General features: G+C 46.4%; 1 protein-coding gene across 1 annotated transcript; it reads right to left on the bottom strand.

The window, feature by feature from the left end:
- Window positions 1-339: 339 nt before the first annotated feature.
- On the bottom strand, window positions 340-20,431 carry GGT5 (gamma-glutamyltransferase 5). Its single transcript, XM_010178584.1, has 12 exons — window positions 20,271-20,431; window positions 8,896-9,026; window positions 7,112-7,201; window positions 5,812-6,001; window positions 5,071-5,228; window positions 4,487-4,636; window positions 3,946-4,079; window positions 3,123-3,325; window positions 2,623-2,714; window positions 1,698-1,807; window positions 717-824; window positions 340-486 (listed from the first exon to the last, which is right to left on the bottom strand). The coding sequence occupies exons 1-12, from the start codon at window positions 20,429-20,431 to the stop codon at window positions 340-342; spliced, it is 1,674 nt and encodes a 557-aa protein (XP_010176886.1).
- Window positions 20,432-23,966: the final 3,535 nt, after the last annotated feature.

The raw sequence follows: 23,966 nt of genomic DNA on the forward strand, positions 1-23,966 counted from the left end.
ACAGCTGGCTCATTTCACAGTGTTCGCAGTGGGTTTTGGATGAATTTTCCTTCCCCACTTTGCAGTCTCTTACTGAGATAGCTGAGCTGCTCGAGAAACATGGTTTTTTCTGTATATCACATAAGTAATGGAAGGTGTAACTTTAACAAGGTTGGCTGATCTGTCTTTGTATTGCCTGAGGGTGACTTGCAGTCTGCTGGAATTAGGTGTAATCACAAGTTTTACCCATACTCTTGGAGGTATCCTGAGGGGAAGAGGCAATATTGGCATGTTCAAGCCAAAGCATGCTCTGAATCTAGACATCTCCTGTGGTTTTGTGAGCTGTGATGGCATTTCATGCTAATATCCAGCAGACTTCCCCAGCTTCCTTTTATCAGAGTAAGCAGAGATGCATTTTCCTTCTTTAGAAATTCCCTGCACAACATTCATTGCAAGTTTATCTTTCTTTTCTTTATGTCCTTTTTCCAGCAGGCCACTCTTAACCTCCTGTAGGGGGAGAGAAGAGGAAATGGAGTGAATGGGGCAGAGGCCCTGAGGTCTTAGCACTGCCAGATGTAAAAATGAAGGACATGTGTGTGGGGTCGGGTTGAGAAAGTGAGATTTAAGCAAGAAGGAGGTTAACTAGAAGGAAAATACAGATTATTCAGGAGAGTTACAGAAGCAATCTCCTTCTCACCAAATGGAGAAGACAAGAAGATCCATGTGAGACCACTCACCTCACTGAAATGGTCCTCAAACACGACACTGACACCATCAGTGTGCATGATGGGAGCTGAAATGGCATGTTCCAGGTCATAGCCAAACCACAGCTTGTTTATAATTGCCTGCAACGAAACAAATCCCACACTGACTGACTGGAGATACCGAATAAAAACCCAGGTCACGTGCTGCCATCCTCTGAACTGGTGTGAAGCCAGACCAGCTCTAAAATCCTGCCTGCAGGATAGTGCACACCTGGTCTGTAAGAGAGGCCCTACTGGCCTAGTCTGCTGTCTTCATGGTGACCAGTACCAGTGGCTCAGGGCAAGTATAAGAACAGGGTGAGCACATAATGATACTTCCCAGAATGCTTTCCCTGAGCCAAAGTGATGTCCTTGATTGCAATGGCTACTTATGGAGCATGTATCTTCCTGTTGACGGTGGTTTTTTCTGTTTCCAGATCATGTCCTAGTAAAGACTCCTTCCATTGTTTCTCTTCAGTTGAAGAAAGATGAAGGAAAAAAGCCCTCTTTTTCCTCCTGTAGTCTTATCTGTTTTTATTTCTTGATTGCTGAACAAGATGTTTGTTAGACTTCGTGCTTCAGCAAGCTCTTTTTCATCAAGATTTATTACTTTGAGTATACGTGTGGTGATGGTTTTCTGTTTTTCTTGTTCTTTGGATTATGTAACTTAACAGTTTATTTTTGGGCTCCCAAGGTTTTGGGCAATTTGTCTCTTCCCAATAACTTTCTTAACTTGCTATTTGATCTCTTGTAACTTCTTCTCTTTCATGAAAGAATTGAGAGACACAGCTGACACTTGCCACAGAAATGCCAGGGGCAAGAAGATGAGGATAGACTGAGTCTGCAGCTGACCCCCATCACTGCTGCCTCCCACGCAGCAGTACTAGCAGCAGCAAGGTAATTCCTTTTGTTCAGGACAGTGTGTGCCCCTCTTGCTCAGTGGAAGGCATTGCTGTGTGATACCTGTTCACTCACCATAGCAGTCGCACTGGTAATCCAGGCCCCGCCTGCTCCTCCGATCACTAGCATGTCTCCTGTCTTGGAGATGAGAATGGAAGGCACCATTGCTGAGGGAGGCTTCTCTCCTAGAGCAGAGGCAAAGTGATTTATTCCTCCCATGTGGGCAGTTAAGGGGGTTGGAGGAACACACAGGTTTATCTACCTCACCCTGCTTGCAGTACCCATGGAGAACCAAACTGCTGCTCCTCATTCCTCAAGAAGCTCAAGTCTTCCAGAAAACTACCTTCCTTGTGCTGAGACCCCATCTCACAAGAAATGAGACCTTTATGGCACAGGCTAAATACAAAGCATCTCTTGCTGCGGGGCATCCTACAATGGCTCAGGACTTGCTGCAGCTCACTCAACCCAGCCAAGGAACCTTTATCAGCAATCCTGCCACTGCAGGACTCATGTCCTCTGTCGCAGCAGACACAAGTAAGATTGCATCAGGGATAGCTTATTTCACAAAGCAATGTCTCTGCATCAGCACTGCTGTAGTACAGAACTCAGTGGAAGCCTATAGCACTGCTGATTGTGCATGCAACTATATGCCTCATAGATGAGCCTAAAAAAAAGTCAGCAAGCTTGTCTTAAAAGTAGTTTCTTCACTTCTTCCCTCCCCTCCCCAGCAATCAATGATCAGCTTCAGCTTTTTTTTCTTCCTTATCTCTGATTTCCCTGGGCAGAAACCAAAACTCCCACATTTCCATGCAGGGGCATACGTGAGTAGACAAGACACACTACAGGGCTTTACTCCCTTTTAGTCTGAAACAAACTCATTCTCATCCAGACCTAGGAAAGGAAAGTTTCTGCAGTTTACAGACAGCCCCTGCCCAGGTATATGTGACCTATGTATCCATCTCCTGGCCTTGTGTTTTATTTTGAGAGTGAGAATGCTCACCTGGTTTAATGCTTCTGTTTGCTATGCAGAAATCAGCAAGTTCATTATTTAAAATGATCCCAGTTTGGTTAGAATACACAAAGGAGCCAAACCTGCAGGAGGGAAAGAAGTGGCTTTTCAGTGCCCAGTGCTCTCCTGTTGTGAATGACATCAACTGAACATGACACCCTGGGGTCAGGGTGTCCAAAAGGTGTTTGTGCTGCTGTGCTGGAACCAGAGATAAGCTCCCTGTTAGCAGTGGAAGTGGGGATTTGCCCAATTTACAGAAACTCAGCAGAGCTCAGCAAGTTGTGACATCTTCAAGAATTGTATGTTCCTCTGGGCTGATGCTTGGAGACCTTTGCTGTCACATGAAAAAGGCATTCACAAGTAAGAGACTGCCTAAATCTGTGAAGCCCAAGGATTTTGCATTTCTAGCAATGCATTTCTACCATTTCTGGTACCTTGTGAACCTGATACATGGCCCATGTGACTCAATTACCAAACTCTTGACTACTCACGGGTAGTTGATGGTGCTGGTGGCGGACACGGCACTGCCATCTGCAGCGAGCACAGAGATGTGGCTTGTGCCCTTACTTTTGTATCTGTTGTCGGAGATGGACTCCAGCAAGTTGTAATGGTCGAGTGAATGGTCACCACGGGCATCTATTCGGCTTCTGGCAAGCTCAGCAATCTTGTCAGACAGCACAGTCCGCACAGTCACCTACAATCACAGCAAGGACTCTGAGCTTGTGTCACCAAAGCACAGGCATTGTGGGCACAAAGAAGCCTGAGGGGCTTGTCCAGCCCCAATAGTCAGAGCTTGGAGACCTGCATTGGCAGCATTCAGCTCCAGTCTGAATCCCCAGGCTCCTCTCATCACAGAAAATGAAACAAGCTCAGCACTGAGGCACCTCGGCACTAGCATCAGCATGCGCACAGCCTTTATCAGGCAAGTGAGTGCCAGCCTACAGCTGAACTGCAACTGCAGACACAGTAAATGGCCTAATCCTGCCTCTGCCTCTGCCAGTTGAGCAGCACTGCTCTTGGCTAGCAGGTCTAAGTATTTTCTTTCCTTCCATGGCTGCAAAGCACAAGGATGTCAGAGCATCACTTGATGCTGTAGCATTGTGCTGGCCGGCAGGTTAGACTGGGCAATAAGTAGCCTGCTTGAGGGCTTAGTACATAGGCTAAAAGGAGTTAGTGAAAATGCAGGTTTAAAACAATAAAATGCAGGAAATGGCCTTCCCTGCTCCCTCTCTGCCCTTTGTCAAGCAGCAGTGTAGAAGCAGCTGCCAATGCTGTGGGTGTCTGTAGCTGCCCTTATGCACCATACCAGCTCACCTGAGCTTCAGAGAAGGCTGGGTCACTCATATGGGGTTTTAGCATGTTGCCAAACTTCAAGGCTTCTGCAATGCGGTGGTAGGTTTCCACCTTCTCTTTGGGTGTTGTCAATGATGCTTCACGGAGGTTAAAATCTATGGAGAAGGATGAAATAATTAATAGAGCCAAGGCAGTATTTTTTCAAGAACTGCAAAAAAAAAAGAAAGAAAAGAACCCCCTTTTCCCATCCCATTTCTTCCCAACTTTCCCTTATGCTTTAGTAGGAGTGGGCACAGAAACACCCAAGTACTAACTTCCACTGTGACTTCAATTCCTCTTGAAGCCTTGGGAAGTTCACATGTCCTTTGGCCTCTGCAGCAGCTATGGTGATGCTGACCCATGTAAGAACGCTCCGGTTCATCATTCTTCTGCACAGCATGGTTGCACTGCTGCTTTGGGGCCCATTCTGGCTCGCCAACTCCATTTCTGCCTATTACTTTTCTCCTGCTCTAAGGCAACACTCTGGAAACTTGTTGCTGCCCCTTTTACTGTAGGAATTTACCTTCCAATATCTTGAGGATGAACATAAGCACAGCACCTCCCATGGGCGGTCCAGGAGAAAACACTGTGGTGTGATTGTTCAGGGTAATGTTCAGAGCTGAGGACACTTCTGCTTTGTATGCCTGTAGGTCCTCCAGTGAGATACTGGACCCTTCAACAGAAAACCAGACGGGCAGCTGGCATTAGTACATTCAATTCTACGGGGTGCTATGGGCTGGCTGCATCAGAGCCTTGGTAAACTTGTAAAGAGCCATCCCTGAATACTCCAGATTTCTTCCACCAAGCCACCAATGTCATCACGTGTCCTCATCCACTGCCAAACCCCAAGACATCACAGAGCTTAAGGGAGTTGGAGAGGCCAGGGCATGAGCACCATGGGAGAATGCCAGAACAGAGGGTGGCTCTCAGCCCTGCTTCTGGGCCTGAGCTATAACAGCTGGGGAAAGGTGACCCCTTCCCATGCCAGGTAACACTCCAAGTGGCAATCAAATGGTGCGTGTTAGCTTTCCCCTGGCAAATACTCACTGTTAGCCAATTGCTGGGAAAAGGCCTGACTATTCATATTAAACTGCAGCTGTTACTTACCAGCCTTCCTAATGTCCTCCACCAGGGCCTTTCCTATCTGTCCCTCATAAAATGCTGTAGCTCCATTTTCTGCTATAGCTTTCAGTGTTCGCTGCAGCGCTGGCCACCTGAAGGTCTCTCCGTGCTTCAAAAATCTTTGACCGTCACATATCAGCGGGCTGTTAAAGAAGAACATCCATCAGTTCACAGCATGTGCTCATTCCATCCCCAGAGCAATCTCTTTTTCTTGGACAAAACTGATTGGGTTTATGCATGCTGTATACTTCCCAAGCCAGTGCTATGCTGCAGCCTATATAGCGAAAAGTTTTTCTCAGCTGATTGCTACCCATAGCACCAGGCAATCTTTCCCCAGACAAAGCTTCCTCCGCAGAACCTAACATTCTGACCCTGGATCAGGTCAGTGGGGCTTTCTCCAAATGAATGTCTGCTGTAGGGCCCTGCTCTGAGGGAATGATTTCCACATAGATGGAGGCAGGCCACATACAGAAAGCTCCTTCTCAGGAACAGATATGCTTAGCAGTCAGTTTTGCTGTGCCAAGCCACTCTAAATTGCAAAAAAAAAAGAAAAAATTGCTGACAGAGAAAAAATAATTACAAAACACTTCTTTTATTCCCTCTCTCTCCATAGTATTTACTGAGCAGAAGCTGCAGCAGCAGACTGTGCTCCATGTTGGCATGTAAGACAGTCTGAAGCTGAGGGAACAGTGGTCTGCACCCTGTAATTTAATTCATGGGTCTTACCACAGCCTTTTTCCTGGATTGAGGAAGTATTCGTGATGGATCACCTTGTGCAGAACGGGGGAAATGACAAGTGGCTCTGAAAGGAGCTTGATGGTTGGTTCAAACAGGGTTTTCCATGGTAAGCGGCCATATCGCTTATGGGCTTCTTCATACCCACGAAGTTCTCCTGGTACAGCAATCCAGCGGGAACCTGAAGAGCAGAACAGCAGTGTCACACCCAGCGAGCCATTGGCCTGTGGGTTTCACCTCTCTGAAAGCACTGCAGTGGAAAGGTGGATTTGTACAGGCAGGACTAAGGCTTCTAAAAGCGGGCTTGGTTTTTGTCTTTCCTTTTTCTGTTCATATATTTCTTCCAGTACCTAATAGAAGGGGTAGAGAAGTTGAAGCCAGACTCAGAGGTGCACGGTGAAAGCACAAGAGGTAACAGGCACATGTCGCAGCAAAGGAGACGGCAGTGGGACACAAGAGGAAAAGCACTCATGAAGAGCCTGATCACACATCAGAACAAATGAAGCTGTGAAACTCTCCACCCTTGACAAAGTTAAAAATGTGACAGGACAAGGTCACGAGCAGCCTGAGCTAACTCTGGCATCACTCTGCTTTGAGCAGGAGTTTGAGCGGAGATTTCCAACTGTCCCTTCCAACCACAGTTGTTTCTGAGTCCTTTTCAGGCTCTTCCTCCAAGGATAAGAACATCTCCTCCAGAAACTAGGACACACCCGGAAAGAGAATGTGCTAGGGAAGGAGAATGAATGCAGCAACAAAAATGCAAGATGTGCTGCTAAAGCGAGAGTGTCTGTTGCCAAATCAGTAACAGCAAATGGATGTGGTGCCTCCTCAAATGGGAGTGAGGTGGCAGCTTAGCTAAGCAACACAACTCCTGATGCTGCCAGGTTTCTGCTCCAATGTAAGGACATAGGCAAGCACACTACACTTGATTTCTTTCATTTCAGAAAGTCTAAGCAGCTACTGGCCTTATTTTTCTCTATAAGAACTGCTGGGAAATGAGTGCTTTGGGAAATCTGGTCTTGAAATGCAGACTTCCTATAAAGAGAAATTACCTAGTGATTTCTTCTCATGCTCTGCTCCTCGCCCCTCTGCTGGTCAGGTTGCCAACGTTACTACGAAACGGGAATTTTACAGACCTTTCTTACTTTTGCAAAAATCAATCCAGGAAGAGTGCAAGCAATTAAATAGAACTTCAGATAAAGTCAGCAAGGTCCTCAGTTCCCCACCTGGAGCTTTGTGCACTGCACACCAGGAAGGCACCCAGCCCTCATGGCCCAGTCTGTGTCCTTACCAATGAGGAAACCAGCAGCACAGCCCGACAACAAATTGTGTGGAACCGCTCGTGGGACTGTCTCGCGGGCGTTGATCACCTCGACTGTTCCTAGAAAGGAGAAGGGGGAAATGTGTGACACAGTCTTCCTGTCACATCGCACTTCAGCCGACTGTGAGCACCGCACAGGATGCCAGCCCAGAGCCTGTACCATCATGCTGAGCAGCCCTGAAGCCTTTTGCCAGGTGTGTTGAGCACACTTGCAGGGTCAGGCTGCAGTCAGCGCATGCTGTTGTTTGCTCCCATGCATTTATTTAGAGCAAACCAAGCTGTGCCTACTTGGAGGCCACAAAGGTACAGAAACAAGGCCAGGGCCTGTCTCCAGCCAGTTAAGGTGCCCTCCAGGGCTCCTGGGCCTGGGACACAGGCAGGGACATGCTGCTTCACATCTGATTTGCAGGTTCCTGCACTTCTTCTACAAGTGGGACATGTCAGAGACATAACATGAGCCTCATGCTCCTTGATGGGCCATTTTCCAAGTGATGGTGAGGTATGTCCATCATGCTTGTAAGCAGAATGGTGATGCTGAAAGACCCTTTGTGTATCAGGAAGCTTGAAAGATTAAAAAAACCCAAAACAACAACAAAACAAAAACCAACTAGAAACACCCAAACAAAAAACCCCTACTTGTATACACTTTTATTTCAGGTCTAGCCTGATATTTCACTTTCTTCTCTGCCTTGTATTTATCTTTTCATGACACAGAGCCAGCTGTGCTGCAGGAGCCCACAGTCCTACCTAGTGTACCGAGCACCTGAGCCGTGCATGGCCATGGATAATTCAGGTAGCAGAGGACTGTTGATAGGAGACAAAGTTACATGGCTCTGCAAAAGGGAAAAAAAGAAAAGACTATAGGTGTTTTGCCAACTTACGCTGTTGCGCAAGATACACCCAAGCATTTCCAGACTCATCACTCTGTGAGACTACTTGGCAGAGTTTTTAAAACTACAATATTGTTATTGTGTTCATTGTTGACTTTACTGTTTACATCTATAAGCTCTGGGGACTTTTGGAGCCAAGACAGTTAAAAAAAAAAACACAAAACACATTAAAAACATAAAAGCAAGAACACAACTCTAGGGATTAAGCCAAACACAGTAGCACTTCCCAGCAGGCCCTGAACATTGCTAGAGTTAGATTTCTGAAGGGAAGATGCATCTCCTGCAACAGGAAGTCTCAATGTCGCTTTTTGGGGGTCCTACCCGTGCCAGCGAGGGCAGCGTAAGATGCAGCCCCCACGTTGGCAGGGACTGCCTGAGCTGCTGATGGAGGATGAGCCCCTGAAGTCCCCACCCAAGGGCTGAGCTGAGCCAGTGACAGCCCCACGTTGCCGTGCTCATTGCCAGAGCATGTGCCTCACTCCACTCCTGTCTGCCTCCACAGCAGCCCAGAGACAGCTCAGGCAGCACCGCTCACACCTTGCTGCACCATCAGCTGTGTGACTGAAGTAGCATTTGGGCTACTTCAAAGCTACTACTAGTAGCTTTGGAGGGGGAGGAGGCAGCAAAGTCAGTTCATTTTGTATCCAAAGCTCCTTCCTCCCCAACATGTTCTTGCTGTGGAAAGATGTAGTCTCTGTAACAGACGCTTTGGGTTAAGAGCAAAAGCATGGTTTGTGATCAGAGGATGCAGCTTTCGTATTCAAATAATTGCTGTGAGAGAACATGAAGGATTCTGACTTTTCCATGGCAGCCGGGTGTCTGCAGGGAGACAGGCACCACGGAGGGGCCAGGGCTGGCCCATACCTGTGCTGGCGTTATAGATGGTAAAGATGACCCCACCACCCAGGCCCGAACTCTGAGGGTTCATCACTGAGGTGCAGATCAAGCCAGCAATGGCAGCATCCACAGCTGTGCCTCCATTTTTCAGGATGTCCCTGTGGTGGAAATGGAGGAAAAAAGACAATGTTAAAATGCAGGGTTGATGGACTGGAGGAGCTGTATGGAAATGTCTACCTGGGGCACTTGCAAGGCAGCCCCAGCTTGAGGAGAGCAGCTTTTGGCAGCAGCGTGGGGAGTGAGAGCACTGAAATCATAGAATCATAGAATGCATTGGGTTGGAAGGGACCTTTAAAGATCATCCAGTCCAAGAAAGGCGCCTTCCTTTGTAGGGGTGAGAAAAAAAATAGTGGGAAAGAAAGGAGAATCTACAGGAGGAAAAAGCAGCCAGGGGGCAGACCTGTGCAAGACTGGTTGCCTCTGGGCAAAGAGCGATGCGACAGCAAGAACCGCAGCTGCCCACAAATGCTGTTGGAAAAAAGGGACAGCAGAGAGCTCTCATATGTAAAGGAGAATGTTCTCAGCAGAGGAGAGAGCTTTCCACATGTGGGGAACCAAACAATGAATTTCTAGCTCCCCATCTACCGTTCCCAATAACAAGGCATACGCTGGTACAATGGGTCCACATGAAGCAAACTCCTGAGACTTCACATGCCAGTTAGCACAAGATTCATTGTTCCTGCAATGTACCTTCCTGGGCCTATGTGACATTAGCATGAAAATCCCACCCCCCCATCCCCCCTTCCCTGTATCCCCAAAGGCAAAAAAAACCCAAACCCAAACAGGAAAAAAAACCCCAACACCTCAACGGTTTCTGCCTAGGCACAGCCGCAGCGAAGAACACATGGGTGTTATTCAGGCAGCCTCATGGTGCTGACAGCAATGAGTTTCTGCTAGAGAAACGTGTTTCAACAAATGCTTCCTTCAAGCACAGCTGCAAAAAAAAAAATCTGTTCTTTGCAGTGGAAGTGAGGTGGGGTTTCCTCTCACGGCCCACCAGTAGCCAGCACTGGTATTTGTAGGAAGTCTTCTGACTGTTTGAGTTGGGGTACTGCTTAGATAAGAAAAAGCCAGAAGGGAGAGTGAAATGGCTCATTAATTGGAATGCAACTGCTCCCAGAGGCTGGGACAGGAACACGGAGCCCATGCAGGACTGCTGTTTATTTTACATCCGCTGATGTGGCTGGGACCTGCTGAGGCTGGGAACAGGATGCTGCCAGCAGGCACACTGATTGTAGCTTTCCTTTGTTTCTCAAAGTGCCTTTGGAACCGCTGCCTGCAAGAAAACGGCACGTGGACAAGTGGGAAGACAAACTGGTAGGGAAGCACCGGGCTTTCTGTTGGGGGTTTGCATGGCTTTTAGCCTCCCGGCAGCAAGATGCTCCCTGGCTGTAGCTCTGAAAATGGAGACTGAGGCTCAGGCTCACCCATTTGTCTTGTTGCAGCAGGGGTAAGACTCTCACCACCGTGACTGTCCCTGGGTGGCGTTTTTGCTGAAAATGAAGCTTTTTAATCACTAGCAATAGAGGGGAAGGACACAAGTGCTTCATGAGTAACTGGGTTACCCCTGCAGAAGGCTCAGCATCTTAGGAAGCTAGGGATGGGAAAGAGGGGAGAAGGACAGCTACACTGACCTGAAACAGTGCTCTCCAGAGCCCTGGATTATGGGCTATGAGGCAGCACAGGTACAAAGCCTGGTGCCAGCGAAAACCATGGTTCTGAAATAATTTAGTGAAAAACAACTTTAAAAGGAAACTGTGAGATTGTGTGGTATTCATTTCAATGCAATCCATTAAGGCCTTAACGTGAAACATCAGACACATTTTCCCAAAGCCTGAAAAGCACCAGATTCTCACCCAAGTTCCCAGCCACGTTCACAGCTGTGTAAGTTGCTGTGGCATCTTGCACTGCCTCTTGCCCAAGGACCCTCCTGCCACTCTCCTTCTGAAGCCAGTGGCATACACCTCTCATCATATCCCCAGAAACACTTGTGCCTGCAGGAGCACTCCCTCACGAAAATCCTCATCTCTTCTTGTGTCATCTGGTGATGATAGTCTACCTGCTCCAAAAAATGAGCTCCTCCCTCCCGCGCGTGCACACACACACACACTCTCTCTGATCTGGGGGTGCTGGTCAATGAAAAACTCAACAGGAGCCAACAATGTGCGTATACAGCCCAGAAGGCCAACCACATCCTGGGCTGCATCAAAAGAAGTGTGGCCAGCAGGGCAAGGGAGGTTGATTCTGCCCCTGTGCTCTCGTGAGACCCCACCTGGAGCACTGTGTCCAGTTCTGTGACCCCCAGCATAAGAAGGACATGGAGCTGTTGGAGCGGATCCAGGGGAGGCCATGAAGATGATCAGGGGACTGGAGCACCTCCTCTACGAGGACCAGCTGAGAGAGTAGGGGCTGTTCAGCCTGGAGAAGAGATGACTCCTTGAGGACCTTATTGCAGCCTTCCAGTTCCTGAAGGGGTCCTACAGGAAAGCTGAGGGGGGACTTTTTACAAGGTTGGGTAGCGATAGAATGAGGGGAATGGTTTTAAACTGGAAGAGGGGAGATTTAGGTTAGATATTAGGAAGAAATTCCTTACTGTGAGGGTGGTGAGACACTGGCACAGGTTGCCCAGGAAAGTGGTGGATGCCCCTTCCCTGGCAGTGTTCAAGGCCAGGTTGGACAGGGCTTTGGGCAACCTGATCCAGTGGGAAGTGTCCCTGCCCATGGCAGGGAGGTTGGACTGGATGAGCTTTAAGGGCCCTTCCCACCCAAACGCCTCTGTGATTCTGTGATCTGCCCCAAGCCAGCATGCTCTGCACTGCAACTGCATTAACTTACCATGCTCTAAAGAGTGACCACAATTAATCAATTATTAATTTAATATTTATGCAGCAAGATGATCTGTTTCTGGATGATGCTAAGATTTTTTTTGCTGTTCCCAGTTATTTGTTCATAAAAGTGTCATTATGGGCTAAATACCCTTTAACTACCACAAATGTAGTGGCACATGCACAAAGCATACAAACCTGAGAGTTTCTTAGCATGGCCTTGCCCATGCTCCCTCCTTCCAACGCTCCCAGTTATGTACCCATAGTCCATAGTCTTAGAAACTTTTAAGGGACAAAAAACCACTGGATTTTGTGTTTAATAATTAACCTATTTGCTCGCTGAGAGATAGTGTGGGGTGGATATTGAAGAGGGCTGTTAGAGCAAAGAACAGAACAGCCTGGAAATCTGTAAATTTAATGCTTTTAGGACATGTGGATGTGGACAAGTAAAATGTCCATTGTAAGCCCCAAGATTTATTAGGTTATATTTGATCCGACTAAGAATTTGGCAGTAAAAGCAGAAAATCAAGTATCCTTAGGCAAACTTGCCTCATTATAATACTAAAATATCCACCCACAGGTCAAAAAGACCCCTGCCCAGGTGAGGAACCTCACCCTGTGCAGGCATAGTTTGATCCAAATCAGCAGATATTATAATCATATGCAAATTACTAACCAATAACTGTAACTGGGAGTGTTTACTCTTGTAACTTTTGTGTATAAATACTGCACAAAAAGCAGCATAGAATCCTAGAATCACAGAATACCAGGTTGGAAGGGACCACAAGGACCATCTGGTCCAACCTCTCGAGGTAAAACTATAGTTTAAATGAGATGAGTCTGCATCCTGTCAAGCTGACTCTTAAAACTGACCAATGTAGGGGAATTTACCACTTCCCCTGGGAGATTGTTCAATGTCTGATTGATCTCGTGGTAAAAAAATTTCTTCTGGAGTTCAATCAGAATCTCTCCAGAAGCAACTTGTGTCCATTACCCCTCGTCTTTTCCATATGACTCCCTGTGAAAAGGGAGTCTCCATCTTCTTGGTGCCACCCTTTATGTACTGGTGCATGGTAATAAAGCCCCCCCCAAGCCTTATCCTCCCAAGGCTGAGCAGGCCCAGTTTTCTCCACCTTTCTCCATACGACAGCTCTTCCAGTCCTCTGATCATCCTCATGGCTCTTCTCTGGAGCCTTTCCAACCTGTCTGCATCTCTTCTGTATAGCGGGGACCAAAATTGGACACAGTGCTCAAGGTGTGGTCTACCACACTACCACACTACTCAAGGTGTACTCTACCAGTGCTGAGTAGAGAGGGATAATGACTTCTTTGTCTCTGCTGGTGATGCCCTTTTTAATACAACCCAGCGTCCTGCTGGCTTTCTTTAAGGCTGCACCACACTGTTCGCTCCTGTTGAGCTTGTCATCCACCAAGACCCCCGAGGTCCCTTTCCACAGGGCTGCTCTCTAGCCAGATGAGCATGCACAGTTTTTGAGGAATAATAATTCCCTGTGTGTCCAGTGCTGAATAAAGAGAATGCCTATCTTTTAATGCTACGTTGGTGCTCAGAGGTTTTTATTCTCGTTATCAGTGACAGTTTGACACAGAGCCAGGATAACACAAGTGAGTTTGTAAAGTCCAGTTTGCAGCTGTGCCCCTGGCTCCCACTGAGATCAGGGAGGACAAATGAGGACACAGTATCAGCAGAAAAGGTGTCTCTGACTGCTAAAGAGAGCAGCAAACTTCCCTGGGGAGCTGAGACCTGAACTGCTACTGCCATTGGCAAAAGGGACACAAACTCCCTGAGAGCATCAAGGAACAAGTGGGAAGAGAACATTCACTGGCCAGTGGAGAGGACTTCAGCAGTGCTGCCAGGGTGGACACATCCTGCCTGGCATGGTCAAGGCAAATCGAGTGCTTAATTATGAGCACGGATTACTCCAGCCTGCCAGTCCACCCAAGAGTTTTCAGATGGGTCATGCCCAAGGCACTGACATTGTGTGCTCCTCAGGAAGGCAGGAAAGGCAGAGAGAGTCTTTGTTGTTTCCTCTCTGTGCCTAGCACAGTGACATCTTGATTCTTGGCTGCAACTCCTTGGTGTTAATGCAATATAGATCAAAAATAACATCAGCAGCCAACACAGGGACAGCTTTTCACAGAAAAGCAAAACTTGTTTTGCTTTGCCCTTGGTCACTATCCCTCATTAATCACATTTTGTGATATAAACAAGAAAACAGACTTTTCAGATAATCCAAAAGTGCTTTACATTCCAGTCTACTGTATCTGTATTGGTGGCAACTGTCACCATCAACAACACATACCTAACAACACATACGCAAACCTGTTTCTTGCTCAAGGGAAGGAGGGCTTTCCAGTAGCCTGCTGCCTTTCAGTGAGCACCACAGGATGGAGAGCTAAGGCTTCCTGTCCACAGGTGATGCCTGAGGAATTCAGGACTGTTATATCTTTCTCATCCAGCCAGACTGTCCTATTAGGTTGCTCCCTTTATATGGATCACTGCTGCAATTAGGTTAATTATAAGGCACATGACCCCTCAACCTTACCAGTCTCTGTAGAGACATCTTAGTGCTACAGCTGACAAGAACTGATAACAACATGCTTTGTCCTGTATCCTTCCTGCCACATAGTTTCAGATTTAGAATTTGGCCATTAATAGTTTCCTTAAAGTCAGAGCAGAAGAGGATGTTAACAACCAAGTCCAGCTCCAGCAACAGCAAAACAGGGATTCACCCTCCCAGCAGGGGTGAATGATGACTCACACAATCCTCACAGAAAAGGTGGGCTGTGCTGGGCTGCAGACCAAGTCTTCTGCTCTGCTCTGGACTAGAAGGAGCCTTGAAGCCATGTTGAATACACTGGAAATGCTAAGATATTATGTGATACTGGGGTGTTTTTTGTTCTGCTAAAGAAAGCTGGGGGCTGGCAGGAGACCACCCACTATGTAGGAGCTGCCTGCTTAAGATCTATGAAGAGCAAAAGCAACAGCTGTTTCTGAAAAAAAAAAGTCAGTTGCCAAATTTAAAACTGTGAAAATACATCACGAAGGGAAGGCAAATCCTTTGAGATATAAACATTCTTCAGAAATGCTGCTGGGCCATCACTGAAAAGGATTTTTACAGCATTCTCTGCCTAGAGCTGAGCTTCCCAGAACCACAGACATTTTCTGACCGTTGAATTCTCACCCTCCCCACCACCCTGTCCCCCACGGGGGTGTTCATTTCACAAAAACCCAGTTCCCAGGGTTCATGCTAAGCCACACTGGAGAAGTGGGATCAGAGCTGCCTGCTGGGCCAGGCCAAGTCAGCTCACCTCAATGCAGTGAATCCCATTCCTGGGAATGGGGACTTTTCCCTGAATCTCTCCCTGGCCTTATGCTGGCTCTTGCTTCTGCCATTTGGGAAACAAATGGATGCAGAATAGTGGCTGGCAGAGCTCAAACACCACATTGATAGGGAACAAAAAGCTTTTTGCATGGTTGATGGAAAAAGCCTCTTCCATTGTCAGGAGGGAACAAATAGCTCTGAGATGGAGGTGAAGGTGGATTTGGGTACCACTGGCTGCCAGGGCAATTCTTGACATGAGAACAAACTGAGGTGGACCTCGGTACCTAATCCACATCCTTGGGTTAACAACTGCTCTGACTCTCCTTTAGCCTCCCACCCCTCTTCATCAGTGTCTCACTTCATTCAGGGACAAGTTTTCTTCCAGCACATAACCCCTGTATGGACCAGACAGCTGCACAATATTGCTTTCAGTCCCCAGCCTCCAGCAGTAAAACCATTCACAGCAAAAGAGATGACCTTGCTCACCACTGAGAATTGGGCACTGATGGCTAAGAGCAAGTCTAGCACAGGACCTGCCAACACAGATGATGACACACTGGAGGCTTGCTGAGGTCAGTCACTTTCTGCAGGGAGCCAAAGAATTGCGTTAAGGTTTCAGAAAGTCCAACCTTACACAGCTGCAGAATATACAAACGCCATCGCAAGAGCTGGAAATTCCAAGCCTGAAGATGACGGCTGAGCACAACTGAAGAAAAGAGCAGCAAACGGGGCCTGTGACTCTGTCTGCTGTTTCCTTTTTGCACTAATGAATTACAGAGCCTCACAGTTCCTTCATTGGCCCATCCTTCACAGCTGAACTATCAGTGAGAGAAACACAAGGGTCCTGAGGTGTTTTTTCCCCAACCCACCATCCAGGCTGGTAAAGGGCAAGATTGCTCTTCAGGCAAGGGGTTCAATTCAGTTATTCTCAACAAGTTCAATTAAAAGTTCCATTAGGAGCACATAAATACTCTGTCTTAAACAGCAACATCTTAAACCAACACAGTATCATGTAATGCCCTAGGAATTTCATTATTGTTAATGACAACTCACAGAGCATGTGGCTTGGATTATTTTTTTTTTAAAGGAAACAAGATTTTTTAATTAAAGAATAAGATTTATAAGTAGGTCAGAAATTAGATGCTGCTTTCAGCTTCCAGGACTTCAGGCGCTGGACCAGTGTGATTGGTTTCCTGCCCACCCTGCAGTGGAGGTTCTCTGAGCATCCCCTCAGGGGTTCCCAAGAGCTCAGAGGGGGGATCCGCAGGATGAAAGGGGAGGCTGTGGGTGGGGGTGCAGCCCAGGGTCCCAGCAGAGAGAGGGTCTGTGGGGTCAGTGGGAGAGAGCAGGGACAAACTGGCACTGTTGAATCCCTGTGGTGTGCCTTTAAGGACTGGTGGCAATGACTCCTGCTCTCAGCAGTGGGGCCGGCTGACACGTTCAATTACAACACGTGGTTTTCATTTGACTGTAGCTTTGCCATACCCAAGCCCTCCCCACCCTCCCCCTCCCCCATGGTGCTGGAGGTCTCCCTTTTCCTTTTTGTCTGTTTCCACTAAAAGCATTCAGCCCTTACAAAAAAATTAGACAGGAAATTTGCTGTTGTACCTTATTTTACTTGTTTTAAACTCCTCTAGAAAATTTGTTAGGAGGCTCTGCATTGTGCAAGTACAGAGACAGAGATGTAGTCTGCCTCCAGTTCAAACAATTCACTCTAATTTGGCCAAGTTGTTTGCCTTGGGGAAAAAAAAAACAAAACAAACTAATCATTAAAATTTTTTATCATATTAATCATATAATTTTTAAATTTATTTTTCTATATACAAAAATGCATGCGTGTGGTCATCGATTAATTAATAGGTTTTGCTAGATTAATTCTCATGTGATTTCTAAGCAACGATAGCAGAAATGAGCCTGTTCCAACCCTGAGCTGTAGGGACTAAGCACGGCTTCCTCAAAAAAACTACATCTGGTAACAGCCATGGCTTTGGGGCACAGAAAAAACAAGGAAATTATTAGCCTTAGTACTCAGTGCTCCCCAGGCTGGACCACAAGCAAGGATAGTGGCCGTGTCCTGCCTCAAGCACAGGGGAGTTGGCAGAGGAGTGAAGTCCTGAGCAGAGGCAGGATTAGGGCTGAAGAAAGCCCAAAAGGTTGTTAATTTGAGACCAGGGGGTGGTGGTGATGGTGTCGTGTTGGTAGGATGAGAAGACCAGAAGTAGTGACTGCACAGGCTCCAACACCAGCACAGGGAGATGGGTACATGTGGGAAGGGGCAGCCACAGAGCTGGGGGCGAGGCAGCGATGAGGCAGAAGAGAGAGCAGCAGCACGGGTGGCCAAGGGCCCAGCAGGGATGCGGGAGCAGCAGTACAGGTCCCTGCTCTCGTGCCATTGGGAATCTCACCATTCATGATTGTTCACCTCACTCCTCAACTCTTTACAATATTCCAAGTCCAAACAGACAGTGTAAAAATAAACAAATGTTTGCGTAACTGCAGAAAAAGAGTGAAGACCTAAATACGCTACTTGGTAAGAAAACAGAAAAACCCAAGACTAATTTTTTCTTCTTGTTTCCTCTCTCCTAAGTCTCATGATTTTGGGAGTTTAATTATTTTTTAACAGCAGAAGCCAACAGCATTGCTATAATCTCAGAAACACTCAGCTGACTGCCTGGACAGTGTCTGGGAAGGAGTTAGGGTTGTGCATCAGGGGTTGCTTGGCTTTGCCCAACTCTTACTTTATTGCTGAAGTTCAAGTGGCAGATGAAGTAGCAGCTCACAAGTGGGGACATCAGGGCCTAATGTCTAAGACTACTCTGAGAAATGGGATTTTATTGCTATTGCTGTGACAAAAGATTAGGCAGAAGGCCACTGTGTGCTCCTCAGCTCCGGGTGCTCCCATCAAGACCTCTGGGTCAGGCTTGAGGAAGCTCTCACACTGCACAGTCGCCCAGGAGGTCAGTGTGAGATGTACCCCGAGCAGCACACGTTGCTCTGAAAGGCACAGACTCTGGTCAAAGCGACTCTGATGTGGCATCCATGCAGTATAATTGCCATGCTAGACTTCCCTGTTTACACCAGTACGATAAGATCATTTTCTCACTTCCCAGACTGCTGTAAGAATTAATTTAGTGGTGACTATCATGTGCTAAGAGCTAAAATGTCACATACAGATAAAACAGCACAGAATTATCTGGGAGAAAATGAACAAGATGAGACGCAGTACAGAGCATGCAGTCAGCTTCCCCCAAATCAAAAAATATTCCTTCCTTACAAGCTACCACTGTGGGCCAGCGAGGACAAAGAGAGAAATAGGACAATGACAAAGAAAAGGGCAAATGTTATACAAAGCTTCTGATCACAAGCTCTGCTGCAGTTCACTGCTTTTATGAACAGTTCTATTATCATCTGTTGCAAGAACACGACCAGATAGCTCAAGCTGGAAGAACAGCACAGGAATTTGGTTCATTCAAAGGACAGCACGAAATGAGCACAAAGGTTTCCATGAGTGGCTGGAGGCAAAGGCTACTGGGAAAAGCAGCAGAGAGTATGCAGCAGCAGGGGAGTAGAGCTGACCACAGGGCAGAGGGTGAGCGATGGAGAGCCAGGGTGAAAGAGGACCACAGTCTTGGCTGGGGAGATCCAGGAGGCTCAGGGGGCTTGAGGAGAAAGCCTACACATTTGGAGCAGCAGGACATGTATGTGTAGATGCCCCAGGCTGGGGAAGAATATGTGATGGGAAGTTGGAGCAAGGGCAGAATTTTGTGGGGATCATTGGCAAACCATCTGCAGGAAATCTAAGGTGGTCTGTCAGACTGGAGGGACAGCCTAGATCTTGACAGTAAGTGTGCTGGAGGCACAGCTACAGCAATGGTTGAGGCAGGTGGAGCTGCTTGTGGAGAGAAGGGAAGGAAACATGAAGCCCAGCAGCAGTAGCCAGCAAGCCAAAGCTTCTCAGTCATCAGCCTGATCACAGATTCCTGTGGCTCTCACTTCAGTGCCTTCCAGCTGACTCTACACTACTTCAAGTTAAAAATTACAATGTCTGCTAAACAAATGCTGTGGTTTCCCCAGCAGATTCTTTGGGTAATCCAACAGTGTATTTTCCATTAATACTGATTGAAAAGTTACTTCTTCTACCTTCTGAAGAACTAACTTGTGGGTTAGCATAAAAAACCCCATCTCATTCCTTGACATATGTGCAGCCACAGTACATTTTCTCCAACTACTCACAAATGCTGTGTCAGTTCGTCACTGCAAGAACCACGAGTGATGTGGCAAGCAGGGTGTAATGGCACCAAGTCTTATCTTGCTTCTCCAGCCACAAGGTAGAGCACATAGCTCCAGCATCCATTGCCACAGCATCCAGCACCACGTGTAGCTTGTGACGTTCCATCCTTCTACTTCCATGTACACAAGTGTTTAAGAACTGAACTAACAGTAACAGTAAAATAATAATGAGTCAAAATGTTTGAGCGAGAGGCTGTTACACAAATAGTGTTACAACCTGGGCAGCTAGAGAATTTTTTTTAACCTATGTCTGTCCTTCCAAGTGATGTAACTATGTCTTTTGTACTTACACTGTCTTGGCTAAATTTCAATTAAATCTGCTCTTTGTGTTACAATGCAGTGTCTGTCTCGATAGCAGACACACCTTCTGTAGGCTTCAGTCCAAAACCACACAGCCTAAAGGTTGGGATGCTCAGCCCCTTACCCCTTCAGCCTGCCTGCCTTCCTTGCCTCTGCTGAAGCCCAGCTGCAGCTCTCTGCTAGCTTCTCTCACTTCTTAATTTATTTCTAAGCCACTTATCTGACAGACTTACCACCATGAAGTAAGCAGTTAATCTCCTGCTTCCTCACTTAAAAACAACCTTGCATTTGTATATTATAAATATTTGTACCTTCCAAAAGGCCATGGATTTGCAAAGTTGCATATTTTTGTGACACTGGATAATGAAAACAAGCCTCAACTGCAGGGGCAGGGCTCCATCTGCTCTCTGAGGTGCTCCGCTACTGATGGAGAGCACCCAGGGAGCAGCATTGCTGCTCAGACGCAGAAGCAGGATGGGGCAGAAACTCAGCTCACTCCTGTAGTTAATATGCATACCTGTCAGTCCAAGCCCACGACATTCTCGACGTGTAACCTGAAAAAGCAAGAGGTCTGTGCACATACCGTCCGATCACAGAGCAGGTCTCGGTGTCAGCAGCCACGGCACCGTGCAGGTAGCGCTGAGGACCGCACTTGGGTTCAGTCAGGATGACCACGAGCACGACCACCACCGCCAGCACCCCCAGGGTCAGCAGCACCAGACAGCACACCTTCCCCGAGGACATGGCTATTCCTATGCCGCCCGAGGCAGCTGGGAGGATCTCACTCCTTGCGCAAAGGCGCCTGCTTTGCTTAGGGTGGAAGTAGAGGATACCGGCAGTTTTGGGAGGGAGGTCTCACTGAAGTGGGCTCTGCCCCCTGCAACTGAGAATTACATTATTTTTTTAAGATTAAAAGCTGCTAAAAAGGAAACAGTGTACTCTTTCTATACTGCTCTCTTACATGTGAGAGGCTTTTCACTCTCTTTTATAAAGTAAACTTTTTCTGGCATATCCACCATATGCCTTTTTTTTTAAGTCTCTGATGAAAACATTTAACTCATTCACTGCTGGAGCACTTCAAAGTGAAATCTCTACACTGCTTAGTGGCTTCACGCAGCCTCCTTGTCTTTACATTCTTGCCCAACAGAACAATTTACCAAACAGAGGCAGCCTACATAGTGAATCACTGGGAGGATTACAACAATAATCGTACATCGCAAACTTGGGGTATTTCCTTTCCATAACACCACTCAAGGAAGTAAAAGCTAAATACAAATTACAAACTGGAACCTTCATATTTACTCTTGCTTTACCTTGAAGTTTATTATAATCTTGCTTATTGACTTAACAGAATAGCTTGAATAAAACAGCACATCTGTGTAGCTAAAAGCTCTGAGTCCAGCCTGCATCAGTCAGCAACCACAGCACCCAGAAGAGAGTGGCTGCTAAATAAAACCAGTCCTGATTCCTAACAGAGCAGCGATCAGCCACGTGAATTGCTACACAGTGCAACTGGCCCCAGTTAGCTCTTAAGAGCCTCTTAACTGCACAGTTCTCCCTGCACCTAAAAAGTTAAAGATAGGCTCCACATCTGCCTGCTGTCTTTCTGAAAGATGTTATCTATGATCCTTTTCCAGCTAGATTTGGAAAAAAGGGGCATTCACCTCAGCCGATTTACCTCTGTATTTCAGTACACACTTTGAACTTGCACTCACTAAACTTTATCTCATAGCTAAATAATACTATTTCGTGTATCATATCTCAACAAATGGATTTGACGGAGTAGATTGTTTTATGTAGTTGTATCTTCCCGTAAGGTTATCTTGGGGAACTGAAAATATCCAAGAAAAATACATGGCTTTGTCCAATAGGAAACCATGGTCCTTGGGGAATAATTTTTTGGTCTCTACATTTCTGTCTTGACTTGGTGAAGATACTTGGCATATGTAACAAGCCTCCACAGCTCTAATGTGACTCTTCATTTCACTTATTGCAAAACATTGCTGATCTTGTAAAGTTTCTCAATTCCTACATGACTTTCACGTTTCATTTTTGACAGATTACTCTGTACCACTTAAAGGTTCATCATCCTGCTGTTTCTTGGGAAAGTTCTTCCCTGTAAATTCACAGCAGGGCTGAAACTCCTGACCACTCTCTACCAATTGATTCAAGGCTCAAGTGGATTTTGCTCATTCGCTTTCATCAAATGCCATTGAGAATTCAACTGCAGTCTCCAAATTTCCATCAGATTTGGTTTCCAACTCAGCACATCAAACATCTGTATCTGGAAAAGTACCCTTGTGCTGCCAAGGGTGAGACCTGGAAGAGGCAAGAAGAGAGAGAGCAGCATCTCCCACGTCTGGGAAGGCCAAAACATGGTTATGATCTATTCCAACTAACAGATCTCTCCCACAGGCAAACCCATTTGTCTTTTAGATACATAAATGAAGTCTGAGACACCTTCTCTCTTTCAATGTGCAATCTTTACCATTGTCTTGGTGCAACACTCAACTTTGACCATATTATGCTACGAAGTCTGCATTGACCCTCCCATGTGAGAGGCTGCTTAGCTGTTTACATGCTGGGGCTCAGGACTGTGACATCTATTTGTCTGTTTGTTTCTCAAACTTTCTCACTTATCATCATTGTCTGGAAGCAGTTTGCCTTGGCAAAAATGTCCACACACAGCACTTCACTCCAAGGAGTCTCTGATCCTCTGCTTCCAGTACGAAGGATTTTGTATGCTGCATGAAAAGGAGCTCAGGTATTTAAAGACCTTTACAGGCCAAGATATACTCAAGAATATTTTAATTAGAATTGTAATTATTAACAGAATCACCATTTATTAACTAATAAACAGGCACAGTATCTTTAAATTGTCCTTTATATTGTTGGGGTCCTGTTACATCTTTGTCCATATCTTCAATTAGAGACCAAATTTGAAAGTTATTTAACATCTGAAGTACAGGCATTGATAAGGTTGACAAGAACACCACGGCTACCTTTTAGGGGGTAAGAAATCATCAAGGGATTAAAATCCTCAGATTTTAAGAGCAGGGCATAAATACTAAATGAAGGAGTCGGGAACAAATTCCCCTTGCAGGTAGTTTATTACAGAGTTGTTGAAGGGTCCTTGCCATGGGGCTGAGTTGTTGGGAAGAGTACACAGAGCAGTTAGTCTAATCCCATCATCTAGTGAGCAAAGGGCCCAGGACAGGCTTCGGAGGCATCAGAAGCTTCTCCTTCAGCCTTGCTGGGGACAGGGTGCACCTCTGCTTGTTTTGGCAGCATTGTATTGCATTAAGCCAATGTAATTTTGCCTCAAGCTCCAACAGGTTCTTGACACACTGAGCTACTGTCTGTAGATCCTGCTTCTCTGACAGTGAAGCTGGTTGCACATGATGGCTGGGATCAGTCAAGTTTGAGGAAAAGCAAGCTGGTTGCTGGTTGAAAGCCAGGCCTCATAACCGGCCTCAGGATCCAGGAGGTGAAGAGAGAATCCCAAAGAGCACCAGCATCTACACGTGCTGTGCGCATGCTTTGCATCCAGCAGAATAAAGTTGGAGATGTAAATCAAGGAGCCATCTTCTGAGAAAGTGGAGCTCTCAGTTCTGAAGCAGGACTCATGACAGTCTAGGGCCAGGCTAAAGAAAACAAGGTTGCTGCCTTGTCTGCAGCAAAAGTGTGGGTTTATTGCACAAAGCATTGGGTTTTCTCCATACCTCCTTTTCTTCAGCTGCTTTCCATTGACTGAGGGGAAGAAAAGAACGTAACTGGACTGAAAGCCAGACATTTCTACTCAACAAAGCCGACCAAGATATTGACCCTAAATTTATCACTCTTCATCTCATCTTTAAAAAATATAAACTAAAAGACCCTAAACATACACCAAACTCAGGGGGGATTCTTAAGCTAGTGTCCTAAATATCCTCCTTTGCCTTTGTCTTTACACTGTCCAAATTACATTGCAACATACTCAAGAGGATGCCTCTTTCTGCTGGTGTTTGCTTGCAGAGCATTGTCTGCAGTCACCAAGCTCTTACTGTAATAAATAAGAAGTACATTTTGCATTTCCCAACTCTAAATTAGGTTTAAACAGCTGGACAAGAGCCTAGGAAAGTTTCCAAGAGCATGCAATCAAAAGCCAAACGGGATGCATTTCATGCAGTTCATCCCTCACTCATGTTTGTTTATGACCCAGGAGTATCAGTTGTCTCTATATGATAATCAAATTACAAAAACATAGGCAGCTTGCTGGGAATTTATTGTTCAGGTCTTC

The sequence above is a fragment of the Mesitornis unicolor genome, unplaced genomic scaffold (genome assembly GCF_000695765.1).
Source record: "Mesitornis unicolor isolate BGI_N332 unplaced genomic scaffold, ASM69576v1 scaffold10742, whole genome shotgun sequence".
Taxonomy (NCBI): Eukaryota; Metazoa; Chordata; class Aves; order Mesitornithiformes; family Mesitornithidae; genus Mesitornis; species Mesitornis unicolor.

Excerpts from the sequence above, each read along its gene's own strand:
- GGT5 (XM_010178584.1), bottom strand. The coding sequence starts at position 20,431 with ATGTCCTCGGGGAAGGTGTGCTGTCTGGTGCTGCTGACCCTGGGGGTG. Across the intron at positions 9,027-20,270 it reads ACCTGCTCTGTGATCGGACG|GGACATCCTGAAAAATGGAG; the intron begins GTATGTGCACAG and ends TTTCCACCACAG. Across the intron at positions 487-716 it reads TTGAGGACCATTTCAGTGAG|GAGGTTAAGAGTGGCCTGCT; the intron begins GTGAGTGGTCTC and ends CTCCCCCTACAG.